Genomic DNA, 27618 nt, shown 5'->3' on the forward strand with positions numbered 1-27618 from the left:
AGCACGTCTTAAGGAAGGCGGGAATGGAACGGTGTGTCTGCGTTCTGCGTAGTTTGCCCCCCCCTCGAACACGCCTGTACTATGGCAGACCGCAGCAAAAGACAGAGAATTAGTCGGGCCGCTTCCACCTCTCAAGTGACCAACAATGTGCCACCTATGTTCGGTGGTAGCCAGCCTGACGCCCGGGTTGCCAGTGATGGTGAACCGGGTAGTTTTGTTGAAGGTTCCATACTTCGTATTGCGATGAATAACTTCCTGTAAGTTTTTTTTTAATATCAAATACGCACTTGTCGGTTAAACTCCGAGCTAAAGTCCTGTAAGCACCACCATACACATAAACTTTCTGTAATACAATTACTATACGTAATTTAGCCAGTAGTAATGTGTTTGGTTTTGCTACAAGGCTAATGAGCTATCGACCTGCGGTCTGAATCCGTCAGTACGAACAAAGTGGACATCGGTTCTCTAGTGCCCTGTTTATATATTTTTACTAGACGCCCAGGATACAGTAAACTACATATATCACTGGTCAAACGAATAAAAACGAAACTGCCAAGCCCACAGCACTTTCTTGATACCCATTTGTGTTTACAATGTCTAAAGAAGTAACGAAACAACGTCGTCTTCTGTGTCAACTCTGACAGAACCTATGAACTCGCTGTCGTTAACCCGGGAGCTAACCTCAATATGATTGTGGGGGCCAACGGAACCGGCAAGTCCAGCATTGTGTGTGCCATATGTCTTGGTTTGGCTGGTAAGACTGCCCTCCTGGGTAGAGGAGATAAGGTAGGATGGAAGCGAGGTTCTTCTGTTTTGTCTGGCTGATGTACACAATGATCAATGAATTCGTAGGCTGAATGGAGAACCTTTTGACACAAGGTGTTACGTTGTCTCATCGTTGTGATACATGTTCCTACCTTGTTCACATATCTCATTCTTTTATAATACTTTTGTAATCCGACATTCATCCTAAAGTGAAAACCCTTCAATGCAATAATGAAGTATACATTTTGGACCTGTGACGGTTCCAAGAAATTGCCTTTCTGATTATGAGTTTGTGTTTAGTATTATCCCTATAATAAGTAGTATGTGTGTCAGAATTCCCCTAAATCACAGAATCTTCAGTTGCATGGCTTTCTAAAACGGTGCCATGATCAGACAGCATAGCTGAACTTGGTTACAGATTTCTTTGATCTGTTCCAAAGTTTATGCTTAAACTGTATTCATATATATTCATATATATACTCCTATTATTTTCTTACAGATTGGGCTTTTTGTGAAGCGGGGATGCAGTAGAGGATCGATTGAGATTGAATTGTAAGTTCTATGACCCTTTCTCTTATAGGAATAAGAAGAAACCATTTGGCACGTTGGTCACAACAATACAACATTCCCAACTCTACATTTAGCTTAACCCTGAAGCTTGATCAGCTTTAATACTGAAATGTATTTTTTTTACTTCAATGAATGACCGTATTTTAAGATGTGGCTGGAGAACACAATTAAGAGTTATATGTTGGAATTCCGGACCCGATTGACTGCACACAGTACATTCCATTTGTAACTGAATTTACAGGTACAAGAATGGCGGTAATGTGGTGATAAACAGAGAGATCAGCACAGAGAACCTGTCTCAATGGACGCTGAATGGAAAATCCTGCAGTCAGAAGGTAGTGGAGGAAGAAGTCAAAGGCCTTCAAATCCAAGTCAGCAACCTCTGTCAGTTCCTTCCCCAGGTGGGTTTGTGTGGGTTTCCTAGCCCCTTCTCAAAATACCAAACATGAATTTAGAGGAGTATCTCTAGGTTAAACCCTTAATCTACACTGGCCTCGATTCTGCAAACAGAAGACATTTGTTCAACATAACCTTAGACCCTCTTTGAGCATATATATTTTTTCAACATATAAAATCAAGTAGGTTTTCAAATCCACCGTTTACTGTACCATACTCTACATGCTTGCTGATATGATGGCATATATTGCTGCAGGAGAAAGTGGGCGAGTTTGCAAAGATGTCCAGGATAGAGCTTCTGGAGGCCACCGAGAAGTCCGTGGGGCCACCAGAGATGTACACGTACCACTGTGAGCTGAAGAACTTTCGTGGCAGAGAGAGAGAACTCGAGGTGTGTAGTATTAGCCAGTGGTTTTGAATAGTTTAAGGGAATTCCTTCTCTGCCTATTGTGGATGATAATCCTACATAATGATTTTGTCCTTTTAAAGTGCTGCAATTTTAAAGAATGTATTAGAAGAGAGCCATAATGCAGAAACTATTCTAGAAAAAAAAAACTTGATTGCAAATTACATTAGTGGAATGGAGTTACAATCGCTGGATTGATGTGGAACCAGGACTGTTGTTAAACAGACCTTTATTTTGATTCAACAGAATACTGTGAATGAGAAGGCTGCCTTTCTTGAAAGGGCGAAGCAGAAAAACGAGAGCAACAAGCTTGACATGAATCGCTACTATGAGAAGAAGAGACATCTGGACATGATCGAATTGCTTGAGAAGAAGAAACCATGGGTGGTGAGCAGTGGTTTGTTTGTTGATTATACAACATGGGTGAATGGTTAGATTGTGATTCAAATGAAATTATTAAAATGCCCAACATGTGATTGGTCTTCTCTCCAGGAGTTCGAAGCGGTTCGTAAAGAGCACGAGTCTGTGAAGACGGAACGGGAGGAGGTGAAGAAGCGTCTGTCCAGTCTGAAGCAGACCCATGGTCCCATGCTGAAGAAGATCCAGCTGATCAACAACCAACTGGAGCCGATCGAGGCCCAGATAAAGACCAAGGTCAGAACCTTGAAAAAACATTCATTAGGAACTGAGCAAGTGCCTATGTTCTTTTCTGTAAATGTACTATATCATAAAAAGGCAAGGAACTAGGTCAAATATGTATTGTATACAAACAGTTTTTAACTATTCTATTAGATAAAGCTTCTGTAACAACTGAATTTCATCCCGGGATTAACAAAATGTGAATAAATGTTGTTGTTTATTCCTCCAGACCTTCGACATCAAAGAAGCCGCACGGAAGTGCAAAGCTAGACGGGACCAATTGGACAGAAAGCAAAAAGAGGTGAGTCCTTGCTTCACAGTCCAATGAACCCAGTTCAAATAAACAAACGCCATCGGTCGCCTGTCTCGTAACCCCTCTGCGGCCGTCCGACCGCTCCAGATCGACGACATCAAGCAAGCTCTGAACCTGAAGCACACGGAGAAGGTGGACGAGGAGAAGCGCATCGCCAACACCAAGACCATCATCGACGACCTGCAGAAGGAGCTCGCCACCGTGGGCGAGCAGCCAGACGTGGCACCGCGTATAGACGCCATCAGCGTGGAGCTGAGGGGCCACCAGGAGGAGCGGGCCAGGTTGGACGGGGAGAAATCAGACATCCGCAGGGAGAAGGACAACATGGTCGCAGAGTCCAAAAGTGTGTACTTGTTATTTAATATACCAGCAACCACCTATTTATTTATTTTCTTCCTTCTAAAAGGTGACATATTATACCACCAGGTATGAGTGTGATTAGCCGCTACAAGCCGTTTTGAAAATCGGCCTCTTCTGACATCACAAGTGGGCATATCCACCTAGATGTGTGCTGGATAGATCAGTCTACCAGCCTACTCAGTCGAAGGTAGCAAATGTTGCTCATCCCTCCGTCTTACATATAGGTGGATTCGCCCACTTGTGATGTCTGAAGAGGCATATTTTCAAAACGGCTTGTAACGGCTGAACCCCCATGTTTATAGACCCCTGTTCTATCCTATGAGGGATATCCCAGCACTAGTTGACTGGAGGGGCTGTGTCCTTGTGCTCGCACAGTGTTTACGAGGAGGCTGAACGACATGAACAACATGATGAAGGCCAAGGAGGACAAGCTGAAGGTTCGCCACAAGGACACTTTCACCGCCATCCAGTGGCTGCGGCAGAACAGACAGCTCTTCAGCGGGAACGTGCACGAGCCCATGCTGCTAGTGGTGAGTCTCTGGTAGAACAGTGGCTAGTGCTTGGTGCTTGGTTCAATGTCCAGTGTACCTAGGCAGGCACCTAGACAACATTAAACGATTGCCAACAACAATGTCACCATAAAAAAAAAAATGCCCAAGAGGGAAGTGTATAACAGTTGAATTAAACTGTTTCATAACAGTGATTTAACACCAAACGTGATGCTCCTAAAACCCCTATCTGCTCCTTAATTATACTTTTGCGTTAATACGTTGGTCTTCTGAATTTGGATGCTTAATTTCAGCTCAATGTGAAGGACCCTCGCTTTGCTAAGTACGTGGAGACTCACATCGCCTTTAATGACCTGCGGGGCTTTTTGTTCGAGAAGAGGGAGGACATGGAGGCCTTCATGAAAGAGGTCTGTGCATTGACTCTTTGAATGACGTATGCAGCAAGCAATGTATCTGTCTACATAATGCCTATTCAATAATTTTTTACTATGTACTGCTAGATACAGCGATAGCTCGAGTATATTATGGAAAGTTAAAGCGAAATTAAGAGAGCTTTTATACAAATAACTATGGCGCCCGTGGCTATTTTCCATAGCCCAAAGCCTAGCTAACTAACGTGAATCCTTTTGTGCTGAAATTTCTTGCAATGTTTTTATAATTTATACTTGTATTCCTCAGGTGCGTGACAAATTAAAACTGAGGGTGAACTCCATCCTGGCCCCGGCAGTGTCTTGTGCCAACAAGCAACCGTCTCGACCAATCGAGTCTCTCAAGTGAGCTATTTCTGAAGGGCCTCTCTTGTAGAAATACCGCCAGAAATATGTTAAATAAACCATGTTTTATAAGCAGGCCTTTCATGCAATGGTTTGTCGCTGTGTATTTCATGTGTATAATCCACTAGGGGGAAAATTTGCCTTTGTCTCCATCTAGTGGTTAAAAAAAATATAAAGATTTAAACAATTACTACCAAACATTTTAATGCTAAAACAGAAGTACGGGGACGGGCGTTCTAAGACCAAGGAAAACCTGTACATAGAGATACCTTCTACAAGGGGATAGCATGTGGTAGGAAGGACCGTTCCTGTCTAAAACAATTGACTGTGTGCAGGCGCTTTGGGTTCTACTCCTACCTGCGTGAGATGTTTGACGCCCCGACTGATGTGGTCAGCTACCTGTGCCACCAGTACAACGTGCACGACGTTCCCGTGGGAACGGCCCAAACCAAAGCCATGATTAATAAGGTCTGTTTTGGTTGGTTTATCCATATGTGCCCTTGAGGTCACCCTCATTGGAATGATGAAATGGGTTCATCTAAAGGGGATGATTTGTATAAACCCCAATGATTGATTGATACAGCATGTACAGTATTTATTTACGTCCCCCCCCAGGTCATCGAGGAGCCTTACCTGAAGCTCATCTACACGGCGGAAGAGCGGTATGTGGTCAAGAAGTCGATGTACTCCAACCACGTCAGCACTAACAACTCGCAGCTCCGGCCCTCCAAGTTCCTAACCATCTCGGTGGACGCCGAGGAGAAAGGCCAAGTGGAGCAGCAGATCCAGGTATAGACACAGCTTTTTCAGAGCAGAGAAGAGGGAGCTCTTTTATCAATGATATATTTGCCCATACCTCTGAGTCACCAAAAAAATCCTTATTTATTATATATTGTGTAACCTTTTTTAGTTTTCCTTCAATCATGTCCTCCCTTAACGCTTTAGTTTGTCTATTAGCCGGTCTAAAGTTAAGTTTTCAAACTTCTATTCAAACAATTTTCCCTTTTTTAAAGTTTGAACCAATTATTGAGCAGCAGTCAGAAGTTGTGTGTAGGGGTGCGGCGGTATAAGACGTGGGGTTTGTGTCTCTGGGTCAGAACTGCGAGAGGAAGATCAAGGACCTGGATGAGCGTCTGGCGGGGCTGCGGGAGAACTTCTCCATCCTGGAGGGCCGGGACAACGAGCTAAGGAACGAGAAAAAGGGGCTGTTGGAGCAGAAGGGCAAGAAGAGGCAGCTGGAGCAGAAGATCGCCACCAAGTTGGACAGGTGAGATGGACTCCATGGCGATTTCTCTTTCTTCGACCTCTCCATATGTCTAGACATGTCTATATTGTTGCCCGGGACTGTCGCCCTCCATCAGAAATGTCACTAACATCGTGTTTTGCATACAATACGATTCCTATTGTATGCTTTGGTGCACAGCCTCATTTGTAAGTCACTTTCGTTTACCGACAAAAATGTATGTTTCCACTTTTTGCCCCTGTATTCAGTCTTCAACAAATCGAGAAGAATCGTGTCGACCTGAAGAAATTGGAGGAAGACACCAAAACCAAAATCGGTGCGGTCAATGCCCAGAAGGTGGCCATGATGGTTGAAGTTATGGCCCAAATTAAGGTATGGGGGACTAAGCTTATTGCTACCATGTAGTTCTGTGTTTCTGCCTGTTCCATTACATTAGCTGGTAACCCTTGTGTTTCTAATTAAAATAACATTTTTGTAATAAATGTGTTTTGGTTGCAAACTGAGTTGCTTGATATGTTTTTGTCTCTGTGACGGTTTTAGCTGAGAGCCAGCCTGAGTATGCTGAAGGTTCACCTTACACTGCAGACTCTGGGTCTCACTGCCGAGAAGACCCACCTGGAGGGGAGCTGTAAAGACAGACAAGTGGAGCTCAGGACGTTGGAAGTAGGTTTTGAATTATGATACACACATACCCACCTAAGTATGTCAAGTATTGAAAGGATCAATATAGCAAGGAAAATTAAAATGGATACCACAATTCATCAATACCTTTATAAATAATAAATAGATACTAATATTATCTTACTAGGGATGGGCCGATGGTCGATTCTATCGACTAGCGATGGATTCCATCGTCGATCGACTCAAGGTAGCAGGTTTCGATACCCAGCCCTCTCCAAAAATAGAACAAAACAGTCATTCATTCCACAATCCATCAGCCATTTAAACAAACATTTAAAAAGAAGGTTTTAATTGTTAGTTTAAAATGCCAACATCTTTAGATGTGTCCCTGAACTATGTGGAAAATATGATGATTTGGGGGTTTTGTCTTGTCAGTGGTTGTTTATCTTTATTTACTTTTTGTTGGTTGTTTTTTTGTTGTTGTTGTTGTTGTTAACGGTCATGTGTATCTGTCTTTTCACTGAGAACAATTTCCCCAATGGGACAATAAATTTCTAACTAACTAACTAATAAAGGAAAAAAAAAATTGGTGGGAAACGCCGTCAGCATCCCAGTGGTGAAAAAAAACATTGCACCGTGGACCTCTGGGAGTGAGGTCAAGTGAGGTCTAAATCACGAAACTGAGGTTCATCCTTTCAAAGTAATGTACAGTCGGATTAAAACTAACAAATGTAACAGGATTTAATTGAAAGCTAGAGTCGACTTTTCTCTTTATATTTATTTATTTATTTTTGTTTTAAAATAATCTATTTTCAAAAGAAAAAAACATCTGTGTGTCATTGCGGGCCGCCAGGAATGTTTCTGCGGGCCGCCATTGGCCAGCGGGTCGCACTTTGAGAACCAATGTTGTAGACGATCGCCCAACCTTATACCTTACTGTGTGTATTTTTATGCGATTATTGAGGCATTGGTTTCATTAGACTTGTACATTTATTACTTTTGACCACCTTTTTTATGTATTTTTGTTCCCACTTACTTCTCCTGTCATTGACTTGTATCTCCCGTCCGTGTTTTGTTTTCCTCAAAGGATGCCTTCACTCGCCTGGACACAAAGAAGAACCAGCTGCATGAGAGGTGCAAGGGCTTGATGAGGAGCGCTCAGACCATATGCAATATGGGAGCAGCAGGGACGGTGCCTGCGGAGCTAAAGGTGGTGGGTACCCGGCCTGCTGCGCTACTCTTCAACAGAGTAGCTCTTGTTCAGAGCGTGGGGTCACCTGTTGTATGAGAGGGAGTGGATGCTAGTCCTTTGCCCCTTGGTACCCATTGGAGCCCGACCGATATAGAATTTTTAAGGCCAATACCGATACGAATATTTTGTGATTTAAAAAAAACGATATGCCGATTTTTTTTTTTTTTATCATTTATCGGCCATTATAAATGCCGATACCGAATAGTTTGAAAAATGCCTAATATCGGCCGATAATATTGGCGTGCCGATATATCGGTCGGGCTCTAGTACCCATTGTGCCCAATCATTTGAAGGAGCTTGTCTTCTAAGGTTTGTAATTAAGGAGTCATGGCTGGGATGTCATTCTGTTGTAAATATGTAATTATTATAAACAGAACCGTGACTATGAGAAGATAATCATGGCATGGCTACAGATAGCCCTCACTGACCCTTTCTAAAAACAGGCCCACTGTTTACAGTAACGGTAACCCATAATATTATAGATATCCAAAAGGGCCTCAAACACCCTAAATGTAATGGGAACACGCAGTGTGTATTCATAAGGTTCACGTGACGTCACAGTAGCTTTGCGCTGCCATCTTGACGACCGATCCCACCCACTGACCCACTGATTTCAGTGGTAACTCAGCACCAACAACACCTACGACCACAATCAAACAATGAGGATGCGCTCTTTTATTCTCTTTAGTGCAGGTAATGAAAAGTTCTGAAAGGTGGCATATCCATGTAGCTTACTAATGAATAAAATGCATGCAAAAAACATTGACATATGATGTTCTGCTCCATATACCCAATGTTGACATCGTCCCAGCCAGAGTATTGGTATTAATACTTCATTCATTGTCCAAAATAATCCATAATTCAAATCGGGTTTTGTTGTGGGTACAAAATAAATCTTGAAGAAAACGCGTCCCCGGCAAAATTATCGTCTATGATTTGATGACTGATTTCAACGATCAATGATAGTAACCCACCACAAACAGTTCACAAGAAGTCACAAATATATAGTACTTAACTTTGCCCTTATCAGATAAAGATTATTGGTGGCCAAGTGCCTCACTTTAGCGTCCTTCACCCATCCAGCCACAGCATATTGGTAGGCATCAGTGCTCTTGAACGCTTTCAAGATATCTCCACTGTATGGGGAGGGGTTGTGGACTAAATAAATATATATGTCATGAAGTTTGATTTGAGGCAAGCATACTAATGGACAAAAAAATAACTAGGGATAACAAATAAGGATCGGAGCCTAAAATCGATAATATCTCTGTCGCTCTCTATCATTCAGATGAGCGGTGTGGGCGGCCATAGTTGGCGTGATCGGTCGTGCAAAGGGAGGCGTTCCGGAAAACATGACGTAGATGAACCGTATGAATTCCTGTGTGCTGTGTGAGTGTAGTGTCCATTGGTTCTCTGAGGAGTCACAGGGTCTCGTGTCTGTCCAGGCCTTCAGCACGCTGCCTGACACCATGGAGGAGCTGGACGCCCTGCTGAACGAGGAGTGCTCCAGGGCAGAGGGCTTCACTGGAATCAGAGAAAACGTGAGCACCTCCATTTGCATATTATTTTGGTTATGTAGCAGATGCTAATTTGGTCCATAGTGACTAAAACTGAATTCAGATAAGAGTCATTAGGAGGGGGGTACTGCTTTGGGGTTTTCCACAGAGGCCTTACCGGTAAACTGCAGGCATTGGGGATTGAACCTGGTTCATTTTCAAACCACATTTATTTTTTCCCCCGTAATTATTCTGTGAAAGTAGGGTATTTTTTTAATTAGCAGGAACAAAGCAACATAAAAAAAACTAGGCCACACAGTTGTTTTCATTACAATCGTATGCAACAAGCGTTGTGAGTTTCCTCAAATTTTCATTTTCGCCCAACAATGTAATTAATTATAGTCATAGTGACTCATGTCCCTGAGCCTACTGAGCCAGTGTTAGTGGATGCTAAAGCCGCCCGTTGAGTTGCTCTGACCGTGGGACATGGTTCTCCCCTGGCTGGGCCCCAGGTGGTGGAGGAGTACAACAGGAGAGAAGTGGAGATCCAGAACCTGGAGGAGGAGCTGGGCGACCTGAGCGAAGCCCTGACCACCTACAGAATGAACATGTCTGAGGTACAGCGAAAACCTGAAATGGTTGGCCTGAGATACTTTGAGGCCACTAGAATGCGCTGTTTTATATTAGGATACTGGATCGCTGTGCAGGTTGTTGTACTCAGATTTGTTGGGCATTAAAATTGGGGAAGTATGTGGTATTGGTCCTTGTTTGTCTGCGTACGTTTACTTATGTGGATGGATAGTCTTTGAACAATACATTAATAGACAACAACAATACAAGTAAATATGTACCAATAAATACATGTGGCCTGCTAAGGTGCTTTTTTATTTGATCATCTTCTTTCTGCCCAGCAGATTGTCCCTTTTTGCTCTGTTTGCTGCTTAATGTGTTAAAAGTCTCTGCCTCTGTCTTGGTCTCAGGCTAAAGAGCGCTGGCTGAACCCTCTAAGAACGCTGATTTGTCAGATCAACGAGAGGTTCGGCGAGTACTTCCGCTCGATGCAGTGCGTGGGGGAGGTGGACCTCCATTCAGAAAAGGAGGTAACGGGACCCCTAGCTCATGCATTTAATTTACCAGCAACAATATACTTTGGGAAGTGAATGTGAATTAATTCACAAAATGATTCTATGTATATATTTAACCACTATTCGCCGACAGCGTAGTGAATAATGGGGAATAGCAAGGCAAGAATATACTACACGTGAACACTCCAAAAATAAACAAGATAACCATTTTTGCCGGGATTTATTTGTTTCAATTAGCATGACGAGACCACCTTCACGCATGCTCCCAAATATCCCGAGTTTGAGACCTCAATCTCGGGATATTGCCCAATATCCCGAGACTGCGAACCAATCAAATTGCGCAATCGTAGGAGGTTCACGTGTAGTATATACTAAATCTATATACTGTATTTGTTTGTGTGTGTGTATAGGAAGAGTACGATAAGTATGGGATCCGCATCCGGGTGAAGTTCCACAACAGCACAGAGCTGCATGAGCTGACGGCGCACCACCAGAGCGGGGGGGAGCGCAGCGTCTCCACCATGCTCTACCTCATGGCCCTGCAGGAGCTCAACCGCTGCCCCTTCAGGGTGGTGGACGAGATCAACCAGGTCTGGGTCACTCACTTCACATTGTCAATGTTCAGGTTTTAGTGTTGAATACGGGCCAGTGTTGACTGTATGTACAGACTTAAACACCATCGCATATCCTAATGCAATAGTCTTCATCTTGAAGAGCTTGTTTCTTTATTTTCCTTGCTTAATGTCCTCCACAGGGAATGGACCCCATCAACGAGCGGAGGGTCTTTAATATCGTGGTCCGCACGGCGTGCAAGGAGACCACCTCACAGTACTTTTTCATAACTCCAAAGGTGAGTGCGGCCTCTGATGGACAAGTATCGGTGGCGACACAATCATAAAATATCCATTACCATAGAACCCGATAGGTAGTCCCATCATTGTTGTTTTTAAACCAAATCCTCTTGCTTTGATTACTTTTATGTGGCATTTCCGACTAAATATACCTGCCGTTGACTTTAGTTCTGACCTGGGGTTATCGTTACCTGGGATGCCTTTTCCCTACCTACCATGTCCAACACATGTGCTCGCTGTGTTCCCTCAGCTCCTCCAAGACCTCCAGTATGCCGAGGAGATGACTGTGCTCTGCATCCATAACGGACCTCAGATGCTGTCTCCGGGGGATTGGGACGAGAAGGCCTTCCTTAGACGCATCGCCCGGAGGAAGAAACGCACCAAACCAGAATAAATACTTGAAACTTTGTATTCCAGGAAAACGTATGCATGAAAATGTATGCAGTGGACCCACGTTCCTATTAGAAGTTATTTATGTTGAGCCTTTTCTGTTATTATTGACTGACGAGTTTACAATTCTGTGTACATTTGATGGACAGTAATCGTCTTTTGGTTTCATTCTTAAAACAACACCTTGTTCCAGTGATGTCTGAGGTTAATAACGAGCGTTACAAACATGGCATCTTGAGAAGGAATTTATTTTGCCTCCTCCACTATCCACCTCCCCATGGTTGTAGTTTTACAGCGTGGGAGGGGCCTTCAGGTGGAGTAGAAGCCCCCGTCGTGTTTCCTCGAGTAGCCCCTGTTTGCGTTATGGTGGGACTCTTGGGGAGGGAAAAAAATGGTTGTAATAAAGGAAACGATTAACATGGCACCCATGTGTTTTTCAGGTATGGAACAGCCTAGTTGACTAATTTATTTCATTGTTCCTTTGGTTTGCTCTGATGAGCTGCACTTTTGTTTGTTAATAAACAGTTTTGTTCATAATCATATTGTTAATTCATTACAACTGGAGTTCACCAGCTGTAGATGAGTTTGACCATGTATATCATCTCACCTATGGTTCCTTTGATGCTGTAAATGGAGCACTTCTGGGGGGTTATCCACACCCTGATGCTGTCGTTTTTAAGATTCTTTTGCTGCATTTCTTGCTTTTCACGTTCTTTTAGTGTCCTCCTGTTGGTTTACATTAAATATGAGCGTATCGAAGTGATTTTCATTTGGGGAGGTAATACAGTCATGGATGGATGTAATTAGCATATTCCTGTTGGCCACCTAATGTCGCCTGAGACGGTCTCCGGCTGGTACAAGGTCTGGTTCCTGGTGCGGAGGAAGTCTTCGTGGTGGTCATAGAGGGACTTCAGGTGGAAGTCGAGGCTGTCGTGGGGAACCTGGAGAGAAGTGGAGGAAGAATCCGATCAGATGTGCTTAGGGGGTTAGTGATGGGTTATATTTCAATGTAGTCAGTGATTAAGGTCTGCATAGCGTATCAGTTACATAATGCACTGCAATGCCAAGATTGAGCAGTGTCATGGAAATCGGTTGACATTTTTGTTGACTCCGTCGCCGGGCAATCTAATCAATTCACAGAAAAACGAACCTGAATCATAATGAATTGTGTCAGTGATTTAACGCAGAATATATTTTCTCAAGTGAAAGAATTACGCTTCCCTAGCCTACACTCTAGTCAAACGCAGTGAAATGTAAACCTTTCGGCCGTGGTGCGTCACGGTCCTGCTGCTGCTCGATGACGTCGCAGTGACGTAGAGGCGGCTCCACGGCTCTTCGTACTGGGCCAGATGAGTTGGTTTATCAGAGATCTCTCTCTGTACAGGCAAACCACACGGCGCTTTGTTTAAGTGGGTGGTATCTTAACATGGTACAAACACGCATGAAACTAAACGTATTTGCAATGTCCTGATAACTAATGTCTTAAGTTGGCGCCGCATTCCCAGGCACAACAGAGGTGACCCTAGGCTCGACCAGACTCAATAAAAATCCCCCTACCTGTAATGGCTTGGTCCCCGTGAAGGTGTTATCGTTTTCTGGCTGAGGAAATGGAAAGGGGTCTCGGCTTGATGTGTTCATCTCGTGACAGGGAATGACCAAGCAGGCCTAGAGAGACTTGCCTCTTGGATTTGTTTTACTGGGTCACAAGCTACGGTGTATACAGCCTGGTCTCTAAGCAACCACTGAACGCAAATAACCTACTCAGGCCGTTCTCAAAATCCTCACAACGCTGCGCTGTAAAAATGAGCCCGGAGCTGGAATGACCCTCTTCACGCGCTCTCACGACACTGCTCCTCTTTCTCACCCAAATCACGCTCTATTCAGGTAGGTTAGGCCTACATGAAACTTTTCCTCGTATATAATGAAACGGTGCGCTCCCAAGGTTCAAAGCTTGCAGAGCTCCTCTAAATGTGACCTTGACCGAGACAGAGCAGAGTGAACCAAGCACTGGCTTTGTCATAGAAAAAATTATATATAATAATACTATTCTCTCTCTATGGCTCTGGGCTGTCCTAGCTCTACGATCCGTCGACAGTAGTTTTGGACAGAAGCAATTTAACGCGGTCAACGTCAATTGCTTTTCATTGTCATAAAATACAGCAAGTTGACAGTGAAGAAAACATTGGAAAAAGGAGAACGCTTACTTTTAGTGGAGCAGCCGCCAATAGGAACACACACACACACACACACGCACACGCACACGCACACGCACACACACACACACACACACACACACACACACACACACACACACACACACACACACACACACACACACACACACACACACACTCACACACACGCACACAAACACATTTTCTGAAACGGGGCTGATTTGAATAATTCCTTAACACCATGCCCTATTTTTGTGGCCCACTGTTCAATATTATAAATCTTATAAATAAAAGTAGTTTATTTTATGTGTAGGAATTTGTCTTCTTTTCCAATTGCTATTGCAACATTTGTACCATAAATTATAAAGAATATGTACAATTGCCAGCAACTATTTTTCTAATTATTGTGTAGGTTCTTTCTTGACGGTGTTTTGCAAAATGTTCGGTTGCTCCGCCCCCATAATAATACATATATACATTTAATTTAAAGGGCGCCTTTCAAGACACCCAAGGTCACCTTACAGAGCATAAAGTTTCACAAATCGTTTAAAAACAAGACATTGTGGAAAAATAATAATAATAATAAATAAATAAATAAATAAAATAAAAACATGACAAAACAAACAATCAAGACAGCGATCAGTTAGACGTTGTGTGCGAGTTTGAACAGGTGAGTTTTGAGTTGTGACTTGAAGGTTGTAATGGTGTCTGACTGTTTTATGTGTGGGGGGAGGGAGTTCCAGAGAGCCTGGGTGCTGAACAGCTGAATGACCGGGGACCCATTGTAGTGAGTCGTGATGTGGGGATACATAGTAGTCCAGCAGAGGTTGAGCGGAGGGAGCGGGAGGGAGTGTATTCTTGGAGGAGGTCGCAGAGGTAACTGGGGGCTAGGTTGTCGAGAGCTTTGTAAGTGAGGAGTAGGGTTTTGTATTGGATGCGGTAGTGTACTGGGAGCCAGTGAAGTTGGATGAGGACAGGGGTGATGTGGTCAGATGATTTGGTGCGGGTGATGATCCGGGCGGCTGACTGAATGATCTGCAGTCTGTTGATGAGTTTGGTGGGGAGTCCGGTGAGGAGGGCGTTGCAGTAGTCTATGCGTGATGTGACAAATGAGTGAACTAGGATTTCAGTGCTGGATTGGGTAAGTGATGGGCGGAGTCTGGCGATGTTGCGGAGGTGGAAGAATGCCGTCCGGGTGATGTTGTGAATATGGGGTCCGAATGAGAGGGTGTTGTCCAGGATGACGCCGAGGCTCTTGACTTTGGAGGAGAAGGGTAGCCTACTGGGAATCCATCGATGATTATGAGTGGAGCTGGGGTGTGTTGTGATTTGGTGAGGGTGTATTTGGAGCCGATGAGCAGGGCCTCGGTCTTGTTTCCATTGAGTTTCAGGAAGTAACATGCCATATACAACCATACATCTCACTCCAAACTTTTTGTGAAACTTGCCAGACCTGATACGCCTTATTATGATCTTCCCATGTCATTCAGTTTTACAAATGTTGAGTCTTACGTTTTACCCATATTTACCCCTATTCACTTAGAAAACTTCCATCTCGCCAAATCGAAGCAAATATGTATGCTATCAAATAAATAAATAATAAGTTATAATGAGAGAAATACAAATACAATGCATCTTATTAAAGATACCAAAACATTTGTTATTATACCTACATTCATTGTAAATACATTTTTTATTATTCGCCACAAAACGCTAGTTAAAGATGATTGGCTGCCAGGCAACCAATCAGAAAGGAGCCTGTGTTTACCTGCTTTCAAAGAGCTGCGCCTACCTGTGGCTCCTCTGTCATGGCTCGTGTCGCGTCATAACTACAGAGGGACCGGGACGACCTGGGAACAGCAACCATGGACATAGCGCATTTCGGTTATTTTTTTATCTGGCATTTATTTGCTCATATCAATGCAGAATTGCCTTTATGTAAAGAGGTAAGATGACAACAATAATAACTTTCTCCATGTTTTGCATTTGTTTAATATTGTTCTGCATGAACAAGGCACAAAACTGTAAAACGGTCATATAGCATGTGTGAGAGAAAGACCATTTTTTGTAATGTGTTCTCATTAAATTTTCAAAGGCAATTGACTGCAACTTAGCACAATAGGTAAGTCTTGTTTTTAGGCCTATGTTGGAACTCAAATTGAACAATATCAGATGTAATATGTGAGAATGAGCAAGAATGAGCCTATTACTGTAGGGATATTAAAGTTTGAATTTAATATTCTGTTTTGTCGTATTACAGCATGTAAAAACCCTCTGAAATACCATGGCCTTAGCCCACATACACATACACACATTTTCTGTTTGAAGTACGCCAAAAAATAAGCTAAGACACAGCTGTGTCTTAAATATCCTTGCTTTAATGTTTTACTTTAAGGTTTCTTATTATATTTTACCTAGAATATATGTCATTTTCTAAAAGGGTTCCTGAAATATAGTTATATGGCTGAAAGGGGCTTGTTTAAAATTCTACATAATAGGTGACACATGTGGGAAATGAACATATGTTTGTGTTCTGCAATCTATGGACTATCATGACTGCTTGGTTTGGTGAAGTGGGTCACTGGACGGTTTCATCCATACTTTGAAAATAAGTATAGTCGTGAGGAATCATTTTGACGTTGAGGTCAAGCCACTATATATGGATTCACAAACATTGTTTTAAAATCATTGTGTCAACCAAATATGGTTGACACAATGATTTTACTATACTGTTTTCTACCAGACTTGTAACTCCTAGTTGTAACACCTAAGGTACAATGCAGTAGCCTACTTATCTGGTAACCTCCTTCTAAATATTTGCATTATAACGGCTGTATTTGATAAAGTAGTAGACTTCGTTTTGGCAGAACGTTTATGGCAGACAGATACTGTGTCGAGGCTTATCTGCATGGTAATGACGCAAAAGGCACTCTTTGGCAACTCTAGCGCCTGCATTTCAAGGTGAGTGAGCTTAGAAGTGAAATGTCAGCAAGCATAGCGGGCAGCAGCTGCTCCCCCAGGTAAATGGGTTTTCTGCCACCAGAATTTACTTGACCATGAGCTGATCCCAATGTCCCGTTTCCCTGGTTTCCTCATGTTTGTTAATAGCAAGCGGGTGGGCTGTGAGCGCATATTCCTATTCTTATTCCTGTTTTCTATTCATATTGATCGCTGGCTCCTGGGTTAGCACTGATCAGAAACACAGAGCTGCCTACTGCTGATGCATTTTAGTCAACTATTAAACTGTTCATCCCACGTGGTTTGAACTGGCCTTGGGGTATGGCTTTAATACCAACAGCAAAATAATGCCAGGCTGTCAGTGACAACATCTTAGCTCAATCCATCCGCCTACTCTGCAATTATAAAGGATTCATACCGTAAAATAAAAACGATCAGCATAATTTGAGTGCATTTTGGGTGGGGTGTTGTTTGTTAATGAGCCACTGTTACTGCGTCTCAAAGCGGCGTTGTAGTGTTTGTTGTCTCTCCGTGGAACGGCCGCGTTTCTACAACAACTCTGAGGTGACATGTTGACCAAAGGACTGGTTCACAAACAACATCTCCCCCTGACTCATTCAGTAAACCCTGGAGGGATTTAGGTAGAACAGATGTCATTCCTTGATTAGAGAATAGAAGAAGGACTTATCGGGACAACTGGTGAGGCGGCTTTCTTGGGTAAATATTGTCTCCCAACTTTATTTGGAAAAGAGGTAACTGTGGTGTACAGCAAACTGAAAACACATTATTGATCATCACACATGCATTTGCAGAACATGGGTTTTTAATACTCAAACTCCATTCTCGGTTCTTATCACTTGACCCCCCGTTGCCTTCTTGGTTTTTCTTATGTTGATTTATTGTCTGCATGCTGGTTTGCAGTTACACACTAACATTTTAATGACGTTTAATTATATTTTTCCAGTCGGACTACCACTTTGAGTACACAGAGTGTGATATGCACCAGTCCAGGTGGAGAGTGGCTGTCCCAAACAAGCTCGATACGTGTACAGGACTCCCTGATCCAGTGAAAGGCACCCACTGCAGTGAGTTTCATCCCTTGACTATATTACCCAGGAGGTCAAGGCCAGACTAATGCTCTGTTTTTCCAAAATAAATGCTCAGACTTTTGGCAGATTATTTGGCAGACTGAAACTTGGTGCCATGGTCTTTAATTGTTGTTTATAATAAGTCAGAATTAGTCAGGACTAGTTTTGAGCAGTATCCATTCTTTTGATCTTCCATCTTATCTCTGTGGAAGTGGGAGTGAGACAGGGGAAGTGAAGATACACATGTTCAGAACCCTTCATCCATGAAATCGTCTTTGAAAAAACGTCCTTTATTCCTGTCCGTCTCTACAATCTTTCCAAATGGGCCCTTTTCCTCTAATTCTCTTCTTCCTTGGTGCAGCCTTCTCGTGCATGGACGGGGAGTTCCTGGAGATGAGCAGCCAGAGCTGCCAGAAGTGTGCGGGGGGAAGCTACTCTCTGGGCACGGGGGTGGCCTTCGATGAGTGGGACAGTCTGCCGGCAGGCTTCGTCACGCACGGCGTCAGCATCGACGATGACTCCCAGACCAACTGCTCCAAGTGAGTCCGTCCCCACATTCATTTCATATTAGATATTTAACCATTTAGCAGACACTTCTACCAAAAGCGACTTGGAGAGTGAATTTGAGACAGATTGATGATTTCCGATTGAAGTCATCTGGCAGCATTTAAGGATGCGGACCGGTCGGTCGCCCCTCATCAGGGGTGGATCCCAGTATCGTTAAGCAGTACCCCCAGCCCAGAGATCAGCCAACCGCGGCTCTGGAGACCCATGTGTCTCTTCCACCCCTCTCAAAAAAGATGTATAGCTATTTTTCTTTTTTCTTTGAAGGGTAACATGTTATTTTAGAGGTTATACTGTGACACACAAAAAATTATCAAACTATAGGCTATTGCTTACTTTATAGATAGTATAACTATATATACAACTATATATTCTGTGTTATCTTCCTTTTAGGGGTCAAATATTTTTTGTGGTTCCAGCTTTATTTTATTTGGTGGGAGAGGAACCAAAGATTTCTCTTTTGATAATGAAGGTTGCAGAATCATAGCCAATGCTACAGCATCCTGCCCAGTGTCATATACAGAGACGTGTGTAGAGACCGTTTCCAGATGTGTACCAAAGAGTTTGTGGTGCTTTTCCCCAGGTCCTCGTGGGTTCCCATGGGGGATCACATAGCCTCAAACGTAGATGAGTGCACCACCACCTTGTCCTTTGCTGTGAACCTCAAGAAAGCCGGAACCGTCTCCTTTGAATATCTATACCCCGACAACAACATCTACTTTGAGTTCTTCGTAAGTATCCTACAGATGCAAACCCTGTATCATTATCAACGTTTATAAGTCGTTGGGTTTGTCAACTTATTTCTGGCCGTCTCTCTCTGGGTCTTGCAGGTTCAGAACGACCAGTGCCAGTCCACGGACACAGAGAGCCGGTTTGTGAAGCTTTCCGACGCCGACTGGAGTCAGTATAATGTAAGCCTGTGAACCCACAGCGTCTTGTCCTACATGGCTATGGTCTGTTTCTGCTCTTCAATCGGTTCTACTTCTCTCTGCATCAAGGTTAAACTAAACCAAGGCACCAACGTCCTGTACTGGAGAACCACAGCCTACGCTCTGCAGGAAACCTCTGTCAAATCGGTTCTGTTGAAGAACATCGCCATCTCAGGTAAGTTATCATCTGATATATATATATATATTGGATGTTGATTCATGGAGAGGTTATCTTGTTGCTGCATCTAACAATGATATCAAAAGTCTGTTTTGTTTGCTCCCGCCACTAAATACATAACCCCCCCCCTCCCCCGACCCCATTGTCTGTTAATAATTACATCTTGGTTCCTGTTTCTGGTCCAGGGGTGGCCTACACATCAGAGTGCTTCCTCTGCAAGCCGGGCACCTACAGTGCTAAGCTAGGGTCCGCGCGCTGTAACCCCTGCCCTGCAGACTCCTACTCCAACAAGGGTGCGACCATGTGCCACCAGTGTGAAACAGACACATACGCCGGTACGTTTGTTGTGAGCTTCCCTGATTCACACCACTGATCACTACAGAAATTCAGATTCTTCATTCATATATTCATTCTATTCATTCACTCTATAGTAAAGTAGCTGTAGTATACTATAATATACTATACTATACTTCACTATACCACAAGCTCGTTGTCCTGCATGAGGACGCATAAAGGCCAGGTTATCTCTATGCAAATATGCACGTGTAAAGTGTGTGTCTGTGTGTGTGTGCGTGTCTTATCCCCGGATCTTAGTGTATGAGATGTGTTCTTTCTGCATGCCCACTGGCTGTTTCCTCTGACTGTTCTAATGTTTCCCCAGAGGCCGGTTCGGGGAGTTGCAAAGCGAGACCTGCATGTACAAACAGTGACTACTTCTACACTCACACCCCGTGTGACTACAGCAGACAGGTACTGAGCTCAAAGACCTGTATGTGTCTGGGGGAGGAGGGTTGGATTGAATTACATTTGCATTATCTTTACTTTCAGTCATTTAGTGTTAGACTGAATGACTTGAGAGAGGTTGAGGGGTTGGCAAGAATACATCAAAATTGGAGAAGCTGCTAATAAAATAAGCAATAAGCGACATCCACATTAAGTACAATGCAGCAACATGAGCTAGAACCAAAGAGCTAAATACAAGTTTCAATTTAAAAGTCAGTTTATGACATATTCAATGAAAAACACTTTCAATTATAACTCTGAACATTTATATGATTGTGTGTTTATGTCCGTGTGTGTGTGTGTCTGTTAAAGGTGGGTGTCCAAACAAAACTACAGGATAGAAACGACAATAAAAGGGTTAAACGGTTCGGGATTATAATCAAATAAAAAAACAATGGTTGGTGATTTCCTCTGTTCAGACCCAGATTATGTACAAGTGGATGGAGCCAAAGATCTGCAGTGAGTCTGTCCCTGGAGCTGTCACTCTTCCCGCCTCTGGCCAGCTGACCGCCTGCCCTCCCTGTAACCCGGGCTTCTTCCTCACCAACACCTCCACCTGCCAGCCCTGCTCCGATGACTTCTACTCCAACGGAACAGGTAGGGTACCTCCTCGAGACCGCCATCTCTGAAGCCTTCACTCGTGTGTTTCGATGGGCATATTGTATAACGTTGTTTAATATGGTTTAATATGTCCAGTGTTACCAGTAAATTCATAACTTTAAGTTGAAGCACTCAATAAAATGCAATATGCAATACAGATGTGTAATTTGAGGTCCTAATCAATTTGAGGTCCTAGTTGGAATCTGCATCAATAACCATTGTACCATTGTACGATTGCCATAAAAATATTTTCAACTTTCTTCTTGTGTCTTTCCTACTCTCTGCCTCAATTCCCAACGCGACGCCAGATTGTGCGAAATGTCCCGCTGGTACGGAGCCTGTGGTCGGCTTTGAGTACAAATGGTGGAACACCATGCCCAGCAACATGGCGAGCTATGCCTTGCGCCACGAATATACCTTCAACATGGAGGAGAGCACAGGTGAGACGCGCTTCCACCTATCAGAGCCCAACGCCCCATGCTACGAGTGCCAGCTGAGAGGAAGGGGCTACGGTGGTTGTGTGGTGATGAAGAGTTGTGATTCTTAATGGATGTGATGTTGTGTGGTTGTGTCAGGGTGGGAGGTGGCCGGAGACTACATCTACACCGTGCCAGGAGAGCAGGACTCAGACTTTCTGGTCCTGACACTCAGTGTCCCGGGATACAGGTTAGGGCCAGCACACAACCATGCATACACGCACACATGCACACGCACTTGCACGCAAACACACACGCACGCATCAAATCACGCACACATACAAAAAAACAGGGATAGATCATATGCGAGCAGGTGTGCATTAGTCGGATTCTTGTAGCAGGAGACAGCTCACACAATAACATCTACTCAAAAGGCTGCCTCCATCCTCTGCCAAAGACGAGGAAGCGACCGAGCTGTCTCGGATCACCTTCGTCTTCGAGACAACGTGCACCGCCGACTGCATGCTGGACTTCCTGGCGGTGAGGACGACACTAACACCTACATGTCATGTGATACAAAACGAGGAATATTATTATATTATCTGCAAGTTGAATGTGTTTAACGTGGTATCGGTGGGTCTTGTGTTCAGGGGTACAGCAAGATGAATCAGCACATTGTGGAGAAGTGGCACGGCACCACGGGCAAGCAGTCCTACTCCTACGTGGTCCAGGACAACATCACCACCAGCTTCACCTGGGCCTTCCGACGCATGCAGTCGCATGGCACGGTCAGTACCACACACATCTTCATCCTGGTAGTAATGTACTCAGGCTCTTTTGAAACGTTGAATATTAATGGGCTACCCCTCCCTCCCCCTGCTGGAAGGAGGCCTTCATAGCCGTTATCCCCAAGGAAGGAAAGGAAACGATGGACTGTAAAGGTTGTCGACCTATCGGTTTCTTAAACAGACTGTGAACACTATGCCACCATCTCAGCCCAGAGGACAATATAACAAGAGCCTTACACATTGTAGAGCAGATTAATACGTAGAGGTAGCTTTATTATTCTCAGTTAAGATGCTAAAAAGCTTATGAATTGGTTCGATTGGGATTTGTATGTGTAGTCATCAATATACTTGTATACATTGTATTAAGGTATTTTACTCCTCTCCCACTGCAAGAATAGAGTTTGATAGGAGCCTTCCTAAGTCCACACTCTGCTACGATGCTGCGGCCAAGGTTTCCCCGCTAGCCCCAGTTTCTTGAATTTATTCATCGCATCTCTGGCCCAATCATAGAGGACAGAATGATCGGATATATCTATTGGAGGACCACAGTATGAAGTATAAAGTTTGTATGCAGAGGATGCACTGTTCCCATTCATGGAACCAGGTTCTGGCCTGCCTCTACTAATACAAATACTGGAAAAGTATAGGTTATATTCTTAACATTTACAAAGCCCAGGTTAGGACATTTAACTGCACTCCCATCCAAGAATTAAGTGCTAAGAAAATATAATTGCAACTGTTGCTCTTCCCACATCAAGAAACCGGGAGTAAGTTTACCTAAAGATCTGTCTGAGTTATTTGATATTAACAAAAAATACACGGTGACCTCAATGGGGGCTTGCATCCTCTTTACTCGATCAGCAGAATGTTAAAGTAACATTCTTCCCTGATTACGATATATTTTTCTACAAGAAGAAATCTCTCAGAAACAATTTATAGAATGGAATAAGTATAAGTTATGCCTTTCACGATTAGCTCAGTGCTGGAGTACGAGTGGAAGTGGTTAAATGTTTAAAGAAGTTAAACTTTTAAAGATCGTAAATGTATACAATGGGTCCGGTATCACGCAAGATTCTTATCAAATGGGAACTGAATAGTTTGAGCTTAACAGGTTTTTACAGCTTGGTGATTATTTTTGTAAAAAAAGAAAAGGTTCTATTCCAAGAAAGCCACTTGTTATTGATATATTTATTGATGCTAAGAGCTCCCGAAGTAGTTATACCATGGCATCACATCACTGAAAAAGGACACGACCGACGATGTGAAGCAACTACAATTTACAATTAGGCCATTTAGCAGACGCTAACCGACTTACATCGGTCAATGTGTGTATTAATGTGTGTATTAATCGGCTAATACACACATTGACACACCGACGGAGTCAACCATGCAGAGTCAACCATGCAAGGTTGTTACATGTATCTATTATATTCATTAATTTTCATGTATTTATCATATTTGGAAAAGCTTAGATCAAAAAGCAAAGCCACTGGCCTAAAGGCTTCGTTATGGTTCCACGTTCAACGTAATGACTCCGCAATCGCTTCGACGCAGTCGTGAACCTGACTTGGTTCTGTGTCCGATTTACGTCGGGTTTACGTGAGCAGACCAATCGCCGCCCTTGCGGCTGCGTCGCCTCAAGGCAAGGTTACACTTTTTGGGAGGCGCACGTCTGGCCCTTGGGGTGGACGCAGGGATGGTCCGCAAGGACGTAATGGGTCCGTAAACCCCCTTGCGTTGGGTCTACATCCAACCATCTACCTTTACTGTCAACAGAGGAACCACACGAGCGACGTGGCCAAGATCTACTCCGTCCTGGTCACCAACGCCGTCGACGGCGTGGCCTCCCGTTGTCGCCAGTGTGCGGCGGGGTCGTCGGACCTCTCCGCCTGCGTGCCCTGCCCGCCCGGACACTACATGGTCAACGGCACGGGCGTGTGTGAGAGCTGCCCACCCAACACCATCATCAGGCCCCAGCAGACGGTGGGGAGGGAGGCCTGCGTGCCCTGCGGACCCAACACCTCCACCAACCAGGTCAGGAGGGGGGAGCGCAGTAGAGCACGGGCTGGGGGCCCTAGGATGAACGGGGAGTTCTTATCACTGCTATTCACTGCTGTCCTTGGTTATATCATCTTCCTTAATTTACATAGCATTTTCTTTAGCCTAAGCTAACCAATTGTGTTCATCCCCCAGGGGAAGTGAAGGTTTAGCAGCTGCACGAATCAGTATGGAAGCAATGCGGCCACGAAAAAGAGGAATGATGCCTTATCCGTGGTTACAGCTCAACACTTGGAGCCACAGACTCTCAAACTAATCGAGGTCTGTTCCTCCACTTTGTCCTCCAGGCCCGCTCAGCCTGCGTCAGCGACTGTACCCTACATGTGAACAGCGGAGCAGGCCAGCACCTGCTCTACAACTTCTCCTCCCTGGCCAACCTCACAGGGTTCAGGAGCAGCCCCCGCTTCACCAGCCGAGGCCTGCGATACTTCCAGCACTTCCACCTCGGGCTGTGTGGGAAAGAGGTGGGAATTAATTAAAATGATTGACGTTTTTATCCTTATTGACTCATATTCAGACACAGGACATTATCGAGCAGGTAGGGATATTAAATGGGGGTGTAGAGTCCATACCTTACTATTTTACAACTAGGAAGTTAAATTCTTAGCAAAAAGGCACTGGGTTCAATTCCCCATTTTCCAGCACATAGACAGCCACCCCAGCCTAAACTACCAACCTCCAGGGCCCACTGTCAAAACCCAAACACCAACACTTGGATGTGAACCTTTGGGAAACCCTGTACCTTTTCTGACCAGGTGTTTATGCATGATCGATGGAAGTGTTTGACCCCCAATGGCCTCGTCCTCCTCTCCCCACAGGACAGACAGCTGGCTGTGTGTGTGGACAACGTGACGGAGCAGCGGAGGGAGGTGAGAGGCTACGCCTGCCAGTCCATGGTGGTCCCCTCCGACACCAGGGGCCAGGGACTGGTCTCCTCCCAGCCCTTTGTGATCGCCGACTTGTTGCTGGGTAAGGGCTGTGAGCTGCTTCATGTTATCCTCTTCTAGTACATCTGTCCATGAATCTATCTGCCTGCCTGTATTTCTCTTTATCTATCTATCTATCTATCTATCTATCTATCTATCTATCTATCTATCTATCTGTCTGTCTGTCTGTCTGTCTGTCTGTCTATCTGTCTGTCTGTCTGTCTGTCTGTCTGTCTGTCTGTCTGTCTGTCTGTCTGTCTGTCTGTCTGTCTGTCTGTCTGTCTGTATAAATATCTGTTTGCCTGTCTATATGTCTGTCGAAGTCTGCAATGAAAACATTTAATATAGTGCATAGCATTTTGTACATGAGTATTGCAATGTACTGAAGTATGCTAAGGATTAAATATGATATGTACTAATATGTATATTCAGAGGACATGTATAACGTAATGACATGTGTGTCTTTTCCTTTGTGCAGGAGTGACCACAGAAAATTCCCTGGATCACATTTCTTCTCTGGAAAACATGTTCCCTGTGAACATCGGTCTGCCTGATGTCATATTTTATTACAGGTTACACAGCTGATTCATATTTCGTCTATTGTTTTATTGTGACGATGCAAGAGTAATCAAAGACATAAAAAAAACGAAATTGCATTTGACATTAATGATTCATTGTGTCTGTAGGGCCAGTGAGACAACGCAGGCTTGTAAACAGGGCCGATCGACCACGATCAGAATGAGATGTGATCCTACTGTGACAGCCAGCCACCAAATCTCTCTACCCAGGTAGGCCTACGTTACAACGCCTGCACACAGGATCGGAGTCATTCAATTAACAAAGAACGTGACGTATTGCAAATGTCTGATTCTGCAGCATGCCATCTCGTGTCCTCAAGCTCACAGGATATAGTGTAATTTACCAAAGGGTTTTTCAATAGCCTAAATAAAAATGTGATGATTTTCCATTACAAACAATGCCCCTTGTGGTTAATTTAGAGAACTACATCCTCATTACTGGAAGACAACACATTTTTATCCTGAATTGTTTCCTTCCACAGTGCCTGTCCGGAGGGGACGTGCAACGGCTGCTCCTTCCACTTCTTGTGGCAGAGCCAGTTTGCATGTCCGCTCTGCACCTCAGACCACTACAGAGAGATCGTCAGCGCATGTGTCCAAGGAATACAGGTAGGAAACTAAAACCTCATCATATGTACAATACACTTAAGAAAATATGGGAGTTATAACTAATAATGTGTGTGTGTGTGTTGTTGTAGAGAACGACCTATGTGTGGCAGCAGCCCCTGCAGTGTTACGCTGGGGTTTCCCTGCCAGCACAGCGAGTCAATGCCTGCGTGAGCATGGATTTCTGGCTTAAGTTTGGTGTTTCCACGGGAACAGTGGCTGCTTTGCTGCTTATCGGGGTGATCTGTTACTTCTGGAAGAGGGCGCGCAAGTAAGACCTCTCTCTCTCTCGCTCTCTCTTTCTCTAGCTCTCATTCTCTTTCTCTTGCTCTTTATCTCTCTCATTCTCTTTAACTTTCTCTCTCACTCTCTCTTTCTCTTTCTCTCTCTTATCTTTCTCTATCCCCTTCTGCAGACTCTGGGTCTATGCACTTATCTTTAACCTGTTACTTATTGCATGAGAAGTGACTTGTAGATACCCTCATCAACATGTAACACTAAAAAAGTCATCAGAAATCGACTAAGAAAGAAAGACCAAAAAAACAAAACAGGGCCAATATGAAAGTGCAAAAGTCCAAGTGCAAACTCAAATCTATTTAAACATTTAAAGTCCAACCCGTGAAGTCTGAAAGCCATTTAGCCTTGAGACTTAACTGTATATTTGCCATAGTGCCATTCTTTACAGCAGGGCAGAGAGCAGGTTTACCCTGTGTGGTATACTCCTCCAGTAGGTAAACGCTGTGTTTGCTGCTGAGAGACACCACACACACACCTTTTACCGACTGGAGAAATCCTCACAACACAGGGCCAGAGAGCAGGTTGGCCCTGTTTACTGAGGTCTCCTCCAGCTGGTTAACACTGTGTTACTATGCCTCTCCCCAGGCTGGAGTTCAAGTACTCCATGCTGATGACTGCTGGAGACAAAGAGGAGTGTGAGCTCCCGGCGGCCGACAGCTGTGCCATCATGGAGGGGGAGGACGCTGAGGACGACCTCATCTACCTCACCAAGAAGTCCTTCTTCCACAAGGCCAAGAGTTACTCCAGAGAGGTCAGCCCCAGCCCAGCCCCCCGAACACACGCACGCACACGTTCCAACACACACGGCATACAAACACACATCATACACACACACTCATCACACACACACACACACACACACACACACACACACACACACACACACACACACACACACACACACATACACACACCGTACACACACTCTACAAACAAACACACACACACACACACACCGTATGCACACACCATACGTACACACACACATGTCCCCCCAGGTACACAC

At 44.1% G+C, this 27618-nt stretch overlaps 3 protein-coding genes across 4 annotated transcripts in view; 2 read left to right on the plus strand and 1 right to left on the minus strand.

Annotated features, from left to right (window-relative positions):
- Positions 1-12206, plus strand: smc5 (structural maintenance of chromosomes 5). Its single transcript, XM_030352191.1, has 24 exons — positions 1-257; positions 645-786; positions 1265-1317; positions 1577-1736; positions 1988-2122; positions 2384-2524; positions 2630-2791; positions 3006-3077; positions 3177-3432; positions 3825-3979; positions 4252-4365; positions 4637-4731; positions 5067-5199; positions 5347-5520; positions 5829-5998; positions 6223-6346; positions 6515-6637; positions 7683-7808; positions 9293-9388; positions 9856-9960; positions 10324-10443; positions 10839-11018; positions 11183-11278; positions 11530-12206. Exons 1-24 carry the CDS (start codon positions 82-84, stop codon positions 11671-11673), a joined length of 3252 nt encoding a protein of 1083 aa, XP_030208051.1. The 5' UTR covers positions 1-81; the 3' UTR covers positions 11674-12206.
- Positions 11899-13653, minus strand: cfap276 (cilia and flagella associated protein 276). Its single transcript, XM_030352239.1, has 5 exons — positions 13227-13653; positions 12929-13045; positions 12495-12610; positions 12277-12395; positions 11899-12043 (listed from the first exon to the last, which is right to left on the minus strand). Exons 1-5 carry the CDS (start codon positions 13305-13307, stop codon positions 11979-11981), a joined length of 498 nt encoding a protein of 165 aa, XP_030208099.1. The 5' UTR covers positions 13308-13653; the 3' UTR covers positions 11899-11978.
- elapor1 (endosome-lysosome associated apoptosis and autophagy regulator 1) overlaps positions 13452-27618 on the plus strand; it is a 14890-nt gene continuing 723 nt past the window's right edge. The window contains exons 1-21 of one of the 2 annotated variants that reach the window (XM_030352212.1): positions 13452-13553; positions 17766-17886; positions 18251-18428; positions 19037-19184; positions 19284-19364; positions 19452-19557; positions 19746-19895; positions 20222-20310; positions 20763-20940; positions 21252-21383; positions 21519-21609; positions 21794-21899; positions 22010-22147; positions 23924-24181; positions 24493-24669; positions 25024-25174; positions 25610-25703; positions 25818-25919; positions 26192-26318; positions 26408-26586; positions 27198-27363. In XM_030352212.1, the coding sequence (XP_030208072.1) occupies positions 17799-17886; positions 18251-18428; positions 19037-19184; positions 19284-19364; positions 19452-19557; positions 19746-19895; positions 20222-20310; positions 20763-20940; positions 21252-21383; positions 21519-21609; positions 21794-21899; positions 22010-22147; positions 23924-24181; positions 24493-24669; positions 25024-25174; positions 25610-25703; positions 25818-25919; positions 26192-26318; positions 26408-26586; positions 27198-27363 (2739 nt within the window). In that variant the 5' untranslated portion in view covers positions 13452-13553; positions 17766-17798. Of the gene's footprint in view, positions 13554-15639; positions 15790-17765; positions 17887-18250; positions 18429-19036; positions 19185-19283; positions 19365-19451; positions 19558-19745; positions 19896-20221; positions 20311-20762; positions 20941-21251; positions 21384-21518; positions 21610-21793; positions 21900-22009; positions 22148-23923; positions 24182-24492; positions 24670-25023; positions 25175-25609; positions 25704-25817; positions 25920-26191; positions 26319-26407; positions 26587-27197; positions 27364-27618 lie in introns of those variants that run through there. The other variant, XM_030352204.1, reaches the window with a different exon arrangement.

This window comes from Gadus morhua, chromosome 1 (genome assembly GCF_902167405.1).
Source record: "Gadus morhua chromosome 1, gadMor3.0, whole genome shotgun sequence".
Taxonomy (NCBI): Eukaryota; Metazoa; Chordata; class Actinopteri; order Gadiformes; family Gadidae; genus Gadus; species Gadus morhua.

Excerpts from the sequence above, each read along its gene's own strand:
- smc5 (XM_030352191.1), top strand. The coding sequence starts at position 82 with ATGGCAGACCGCAGCAAAAGACAGAGAATTAGTCGGGCCGCTTCCACC. Across the intron at positions 2,123-2,383 it reads GCAGAGAGAGAGAACTCGAG|AATACTGTGAATGAGAAGGC; the intron begins GTGTGTAGTATT and ends TTGATTCAACAG. Across the intron at positions 9,389-9,855 it reads TCACTGGAATCAGAGAAAAC|GTGGTGGAGGAGTACAACAG; the intron begins GTGAGCACCTCC and ends GCTGGGCCCCAG.
- cfap276 (XM_030352239.1), bottom strand. The coding sequence starts at position 13,307 with ATGAACACATCAAGCCGAGACCCCTTTCCATTTCCTCAGCCAGAAAAC. Across the intron at positions 13,046-13,226 it reads CGGGGACCAAGCCATTACAG|AGAGAGATCTCTGATAAACC; the intron begins GTAGGGGGATTT and ends TTGCCTGTACAG. Across the intron at positions 12,396-12,494 it reads ACCGTCTCAGGCGACATTAG|GAGGACACTAAAAGAACGTG; the intron begins GTGGCCAACAGG and ends GTAAACCAACAG.